At 34.6% G+C, this 8132-nt stretch overlaps 1 protein-coding gene across 2 annotated transcripts in view; it reads left to right on the forward strand.

Moving 5' to 3' along the window:
• Window positions 1–7158, forward strand: part of LOC149542461 (uncharacterized) — a 67102-nt gene extending 59944 nt beyond the window's left edge. The window contains exons 1-7 of one of the 2 annotated variants that reach the window (XM_089797402.1): window positions 3516–3787; window positions 4356–4472; window positions 5081–5319; window positions 5422–5724; window positions 6072–6266; window positions 6401–6460; window positions 6566–7158. In XM_089797402.1, the coding sequence (XP_089653528.1) occupies window positions 3718–3787; window positions 4356–4472; window positions 5081–5319; window positions 5422–5724; window positions 6072–6266; window positions 6401–6460; window positions 6566–6763 (1182 nt within the window). In that variant the 5' untranslated portion in view covers window positions 3516–3717 and the 3' untranslated portion in view covers window positions 6764–7158. Of the gene's footprint in view, window positions 1–3515; window positions 3788–4355; window positions 4473–5080; window positions 5320–5421; window positions 5725–6071; window positions 6267–6400; window positions 6461–6565 lie in introns of those variants that run through there. The other variant, XM_089797401.1, reaches the window with a different exon arrangement.
• Window positions 7159–8132: the final 974 nt, after the last annotated feature.

Below are 8132 nucleotides of genomic sequence, written 5' to 3' on the forward strand. Positions count from 1 at the left end.
CAATCAATTGGCCTACCCACAAATTTTGTAGTATTATGCTGAGCAAGTGGACACCACAAGTTGTCCAAAGATGTGTGAATTCCTATCTCAATCAACAAATTTCACAGTTCACTTATCTTCAGTAGCTCCAATTTAGAATGATCTAAATATAGCCTATGATATGTAGTGAGTGATGAACATTTGGATCTCTTTGGCTTCATCACACACTTGTTTGATCCAATCAATTGTCCTATCCACAAATTTTGTAGCACTAAGTTGAGCAAGTGGACAACACAAGTTGTCCAAAGATGTGTGAATGCCTATCTCAACCAACAAACCAACCACACTACAATTTTTTTCCATTGTCCACTATGACTTGATGACATTTTTAGATGCCATTTTTGTGATGGTTTGTTTAAGGATTCTGCAATATGTTTTGCTTTTGTCACCTGGCCCTCACAATCAATGACTTAAAAAACCATTGTCCTTTGACTTGAGATTGCAATCACCTTGATCCAAGGTCATTGGTTTGAAATAATGGATGCCGATGTCTTGATTCATGAACTCATTACGGTTTGTGATAAATTTTCTACAATTTCATCTCCTTTGGCAATAATGAGCTGTGTAACACTTTTTGAAAATTCAAGCCCATGTACTTTTTGGCCAATATGTTGAATGGACTATGCTGAAAAACAAAGTATTTGCATAGATGCATCTTTGATGCAGAAGTATCGAGCTTGGATTTTGGTGGAGTTATGCTTTTCATGGTTAGGGATGTGTTGGGGACACATTGGAGAACCTTTCCTTATGATTGCATAGTGATTGGATGGATTGAGTTGAAGCTTGAGCTATTTTACCTTGTTGCTGGAATTGTGTTTTTTGGTTTCTGGGTGCGTATTGCAGGCCATGTAACTAATTTTGCGCAATGAATGAGAGGATGCGCATTTTAGGGATTGAAGAGGGCCTAGAGTACTTCCTTTTGTCAAAGGCGCAAGTCCTAATTCTTTATAAGTTGGAAAATATGGCAGTTCTCTTGGAGTGTCGATTTTTGGCAGTTTGCACGGTAGGTTTCTGTGCGTGACTTTCGCGATGGATGTGTAGATATCCTTGATGAATCAACCTTTGTGTATTTCAGGGGTTGTAGAGGACCTAAAGTGCTATCTTTAGTTCAAAGCACAAGTTCTAATTCATTGGGGCTAGGAGATATCGCAAATTTGCTCTGGTATCAATTTTTGGACATTTAATTGCTGTTGGAGGCTGACTTGTGGCTCTTTCAGTATTTAATGTTAGTTTTATTTAATTTGTAATTGCTAGACCAACTTGTGGCTTAGTTGGATATAAGTAGGGGGTCTTGTGGAGTCTTTTGTTCATGATGGAGTGATTCATTCATTCAGAGGAGTAGTGAGTGTGGAGAGTAGCTGAAGAGCGAGTTTTTCCTGAGTCTGTGGACAGAGCGCCAAATGTGAGGCAGTTTATAGCAGGATTATGGTGGAGTTGTGAGTGTGTGGATAGAGCGCTGAATGTGAGGCAGTTTACACTTTGATCTTGGATCAAGTTTGAGAAGGGCTAGTAGCTGTGGCTTGGAAAACAAGGAGATTGCTTGGTGGGCTTGTGAGCACAAGTTTAGATCTTCCTTGGAGGTTTCTACTAGAGTGTGATCTAGGCTAGCTAGGATAGGTTTTGTAAGTTGGATCTTGTTGGATCTTGCAGAACTGATTTTGTAATTGCTGTTTGTACTTGGCCCTAACTCGGAAGGCCTTACAGTCGGGCATATTGCATGTAACAGTTATATTTTATGAATAAAGAGTTGTAATTTGGTATCAGATCTTGCATTGTTATTTTGTTTTTGCTGTGTGGTTATTTGCTGGGAGCTAGGACATCTCCTTTGGGGATTCTCCTGCCTTGCGTTGTGTCAATCTTGCAACACATTGATTAAAAATCTTTTGAGATTTATCTTGAAATGCCTTTTTTGATTGACTTTTCGTTCTCTTATGTGTAGTAGGCTTTTCTTCATGCATGTTAAAAAATGGGCGGCTCACTACCACAACTTAAGGAATGCAAAACAATTGGAAACAGGGACCCTTTCTTTGCTAAAGGATGGCCTGTTCTAAGGGCAACTACTTCATCTCTTACCCTCCAATTCATTCCAACCAACTAAATGTTGGCATGAGTGCATCTAATGCCAATGCCAAGAATACCATAGCTATAGACTTTCGCCTAACTTTATGAGCTTGTATTTTTGACAACATATGCATTGCAAATCCTAACATATATCCACCACTTGGGACTTACTGTATTGTGTATTCGTACTTGCACACCAATGAATTTGGATGTATTTTCAAGCATTGTAAAGAGAGTTTCTGGATTAGATTGTGTGAATAATTTTCATATCAACGTTTTGAGTCACACTGCGTGATCCATCATCAGGATGCAAGAACACAAAGGAGCAGAAAAATGGATCATGCAGTGTTCTTGCATCTTGATGATGGATCATGTAGTGTGATTCGAAACATTGATGTAAAAATTATTCATACAATCTAATCCAAAAACATGCTTTACATTTCAATGGACTGCAAAGCTGATAGATTGGATTTTCAATTGTTGACCCATAGAGTGAGAGCTGCTTGCTGTTGTAATCTATATGGCAACAAGTTTGGAAAATAGCAATTCCTAAACATTTGAAACTAAAATAATGGTTATCTCAACTTGGTTAATCATAGAAGATTGAAAAACAAAACAAAAGTGTTTGCTTGTAGAATTTAAAAAACTACTACTTATTTTCAATCCAATAATGTTCCTCCAGAGTCTTCTTTGCATTGAATGGACTTTTGCATAGATGTAGAAATAGCAATTTACCCTCTTTTGAACTTTCAATGATTGATTGTCTTCTCTATGTGCAGTGACAATTAAGAATAAAAGTTCAGCAAGTACATTTGGTTTGAATAATGTGGTGACTGCGCTTGTTTTTATGTTTCAAGTCATGACTATTTTTTTTCTTATGTATAGTGCACTTTATTTCATGTGGTCAAAAAATGGGTATTTATTATTTCTTTTCTAGTAGTGTTATTTGTTCAAATCTAGGCATGTGAAGTAAACAAAACTAAAGATCCAGGTTTGAACTCCCAGGAGCTGACAGAATACATATCAGGATCAACAGAAATAGATGCTGGAACTGATTGGGTGAATGCTACATATAATCTGGTCTTGAAATGTTAATATTGTTGAGATAATGGGTGTTGCACACATTGCATAATATTGTTATATTTTATTATTTTATTTTATCATGTAATGTTCCACCTAGATGGATGTGCAACATGTAAAGATTCCTATGAAATATTCTTGATGAGTTGTATTGTAATATTGTAAAAATATTTCATGTAATTATTTAATAGTGGGAAAAAGAATTAAATGCCCAATATTAAATGTGGGGTCAGTGGGTTAGGTAGCACATGGTTTTAGCACATGGTTTATGTAATACCACTTAGTGGTTTTGTGGGACTTGCTACTATATAAGCAGCCACAAGGGTAGTTGTTGTAGAGAAAGAGTGAGAAAGGCAAGAGTCGAGCGGGACAAGGCTTGACAGGTTAGCCAAGGGAGCATTTGTGAAGGTTGAAAGCATGGCATGGGATGTGTGGATTCATGTTTGTTAACATAGTTTGTTCGGTTGTGGCTATGGCCATGAAGGCTTCCATAGTTGTATGAAAATGATATTTTTGTTGAATAATACATGGTGATGGATGCTTCTGGAGGTTGGTTTTTCCCTCAATGAGGGTTTCCCAGGGTATATCTTGTGTCACAATTTTGTGGGTATGTTGTCTATTTTCTTGCATGTGGATTTTAATTCCATGTTTATTTCAGATCAATTATGGGTTATGTGGAAACGGTTATATTTTTATTGCCAAGTTTCCTTACAAATATGCACATATTGCATCTTGTACTTAATTCTTTGGAGGACAGTCTTCCCTGATTGTAGTATAAAAAATGCTACAAACACATGTTTTTTTTGCCAGATGTTCACCTGAGCTTTGATCTACAGCAAAAGAACATGAAAGATGTAACAATATCAACGAGTTCAGCTTCCAGTTCCTTTAGAGGGGGGATTTGATTTGATTGTTTTCACTTTTGATTGGTTTCAATTTGGTCATATTTGGTGGGTTCATTTTCTAAATAAGCATTGTCTGGGTATTCTTTTTTTCAGTACTTCCAGAAAATTGTCTTTAGTTTTTAATGGCATTTTCATATTGAGGTATGGCATACATCTTTGGGGTATCAATAATAATCTGTTCATTGTTGGTTTTACTTCTTATTTAAAGTTACTGTTCCTATAAGGCTATATGCATAAGATTGATAACTCCTTTTTTTTTCTTCGAAACAGGGCCACTGATGATAACACAAGAAATTTCTGATTTGGGAGAAAAAATCTTAGTTTCAAGTGAGGATGTGCAAGAACTACTCCCCAGGATTGCAATTTTAAAAGAGAGACTTTCTGAAGGTAATTTAATACAATTCTTGCCTTGTCATAGTTATATTCAAGGTCGCAAAGTAAGCTTGTTCTATGGAGTTGGTCTCTACCATAGTTGCAAAAGTAATTGGGTTAGGTATGCATTCAGACATCTTTGTGTGGACTTCTGTATATTGAGAGACCAACTACCTGGTTTTATTTGATGTCTCCCCAAAAGGAACTCAGTGGAATGTAAGGACAGATGTCATTGTACATTGGACTAAATATATGAAATTTGTCCATCATGCTGTTGTTTCACATCCAATAAGCTTTCTTGATATAAGATACAACATTTTGTATATAATGTATAGCATAATTTGGTTCTTTCCTAGTCCATGTCTCATAGGTAGTTTCGGTAGAAGCCTTTTTAGATTTCCAAATTTTCCATCCCACAAGGATTCTAAATGATTTGGTTTCGAAAGCTTTTAAAGCTCATAATGCCTTCCGTTGAACTTGCTTTTTGTTCTGTGTAATGTGATTATCTAGAGTCACATGAATGGAATTTGTTTACTTCACATCAATTTTAAATTATAATGATATTCAAAACACATTTTCTTTTTGTGTCCAAGCTTTTTCTTGACAAATGTATATTTTAGCAGGTCTGTTGAAAATGTCACTTCTTGCACCATACAAATCTGGATTCCCTTTGGGGGATGCAGTTGCTAGGAGTAGTGAAAGTCCGGCCTTCCAGTGGGCTCCATCTCAATTAGTTTGTAATGCATGCATAGAGGTTTCAAAGCAAGCTGAGCAAGTCTTATCAGACCCACAGACATTGGATAAAATCGAGGAACTTGCCACAAGCATATGCACAACACTGCCATCCAATTTTAGTACACAGGTGCGAGTTTCACTGGAAAATAAATATTACTGGATGCCTATCTAGTTTGATGAAACCATCGTATTCATTGCATTGATTTCGTTGTATTTTTGGCATTTGCAGTGTGATGAAATGGCAAAGACATATATAGAGGAGACAATTACAATGTTGCAAGATTATCTTAGCAAAGACAATCTTTGCATTAGTACAGGGCTTTGTACTGGAAACAGTAACATTGATTCAGGTATAGAAGTAAGCAGACAAGGCAAGATTTCTCCATTTGATGTAGATGATGATACCACTTGTGCAGCTTGTGAACAATTTATAGAACAGGCAATTAGTTATGCCAACCAGAATAAAACTCAATCGGAGTTTATTTCTTTGTTGCACCAGACATGTTCAAAGCTGAAAATTTTCAGCACTGAGGTAGTATTCAAAACGAATTGGTGATTGTTATTCCAATTTCAGTTTCATTCTGTTCTAACTTATTGATATAAACTATATGTTAGGATGAGAAACTTTTGGATATTGATTAATACTATATAGTAGAATGTAAACTTTTGGATATTTCATGAAATGCTTTTGAAAATTTCATGTCCAGAGACCATTCTGGATGGAAGCCTAGGAAGTTCTCAGTCATCTTTGTGTCAGTATTTTTTGGTTGAGCTTCGATAATTGTCATTAAGTTTACATGGTTGTTTCCCATTGAATATGTATGATAACTATATAGGTCTTGGCAAATTGATGCGTTTTCTGTTGATTCTTTACTGCAGTGTGATTCACTGGTTGACTACTATGCTTCACTTCTTTTTATGGAGATTCAAACTGTAAATGCAAAGGAGTTTTGTCAAAAGATCAGTATTTGTGGGGGTTCAGCTTCTCTTTTTCTGAAGCAACAGCAGAACTGTGATCTTTGCCGAGCTGCAGTTTCAGAAATTAAGTCAGAGTTAGAAGACCCTGAAACCAAGGTAATTTGTGTATATCAATGCACAGGATTTTAGACCTGAATTTCTTGGATGATTGGTGCATGATTGGAGCACATGTAATTTGGTTTTTAGCTTATAAAATATTAACAGTCTCTAATCTCTATACAAATGTCCAGTTGAAAGTGATTGAGATAATGCTAGACAATTGCAAACGGGTGCCAGCTTATGCAAAAGAAGTAAGATCACAATTTCCATTACAATTTCCTTTTACATTTCTTATCTTCTGATATAATACAAAGTGTTGGCATTGACATAATATGACATCGTTTTCTTCTTAACAGTGTAAGAAACTTGTGTTTGAATATGGGCCTATCATCTTGACAAATATGGAGAAATATCTAGACTCGAATGATGTATGTTCTGAAATTCATGTTTGTGAAACTCTTGATGGGAAGGTTAAAAGCAATATGGATTTCAGTTCACTTCCAGTCATTGAGTTGCCATCATCGGAATTCTCCAATCATGCAAATTCAGAGTAAATTGAGCTTATGAGATGTTGCATTACACCACATATGTAGGTCTAGAGAGTGCAGGGGAATCTTGTCCTAAGATGAAGACAATATGTACTTATATTTGGCATTTCAGAGGTTCACTAGATATATTTTCCTTCAGAATAGTTATCAACAGCAAGAAATGTACAAATTGCTGAACACTGTGTGTTGGGTGTGGGAGGACAAAAATTAAATAGTTAACGTTTGTAAAGTTATGTTGTTCATGTAAAATTATGGACATGTATGTGTTGATTGTTTAAGAACTCTGGATATATGATGCCTTTCTTTCAATTTTATCAGCTACTCGATGTAACCATGGGAATTGAAATGATCTATACTAGCTGGTTCCTGATTCGAAGGTAATGAAATGATTTTTAATGAAAGTTTATTGTTATTTATATTGATTAAGGGAATCTTTATAAACAAGAGCTCTGGGAGAGCTTGAGTCCGTGCCTTGTGCAAGAGTTGCAAGGTATTGGACTAATGTGATAGTTGTCATTACTGAACATATATTGTTAGGTGTGAACAGTTCGATTTGCAACAACATTACCAAATCATCTTGATTTCTATAGAATGTCAAAGAAATTGAATAATATTGGTCTAGAAAGATTTGCAAGTGACATGATTTGAGAAGAGTTGTAAATTATTTGGTATTGTGGTGATATTCAATGTGGTAAGGATAAGTTTGAGTTCTAGTCAAATATAATGATTAATTTTCTATTTTCCAGCTTGTCTTGGATTAGACATAATTGATAGAATTTCATTCAAATCAATTATAACTGTTGAATTAATTTTCCCTTTAACCAGTTTCAATTTTCTACAATAATTAAATTCAATAGAAAATTATTTCATTCTCATTTAAAATTATCTTTCTTTTCTTTTAGAAAACTTTTTAAAAAATATTAAAAAGAGACAATTATAAAGAAAATAATGTTTAATCTTTTTTAAAGTAAAAATGTTAAAAAAGTATACTAAAAATATTAATTCTTATTTTTTAAAATCAAAATAGTACTACAGAATTTCCTAATTTGTATTATCAAGTTATAATTGTTTATTGTTTACATAACAACAATAATTAAGATCATATTTTATTTATCATTGGTCACAAGGAAGTATCACTATATAAAATTTTCAGCAATATTACATACTTCGAACTTGACATACAAATTGTTATATTTTATAATAAAGTTATATTAAAAAAAAATAGCACGGCTTGCAATTAAATGTCATTGATCTAAACAATACACATATTTAAAAATATACAGAAAACTTACTAAAATATACTACTATAAGTTTGGAAAGATGCATGACAAAGCACAGGGAAAAAAAGGAAAAGCACCCTCTTTTCTATATAATG

Source organism: Cupressus sempervirens, chromosome 8 (genome assembly GCF_028749045.1).
Source record: "Cupressus sempervirens isolate cs-2001-9-10 chromosome 8, ASM2874904v1, whole genome shotgun sequence".
Classification (NCBI taxonomy): Eukaryota; Viridiplantae; Streptophyta; class Pinopsida; order Cupressales; family Cupressaceae; genus Cupressus; species Cupressus sempervirens.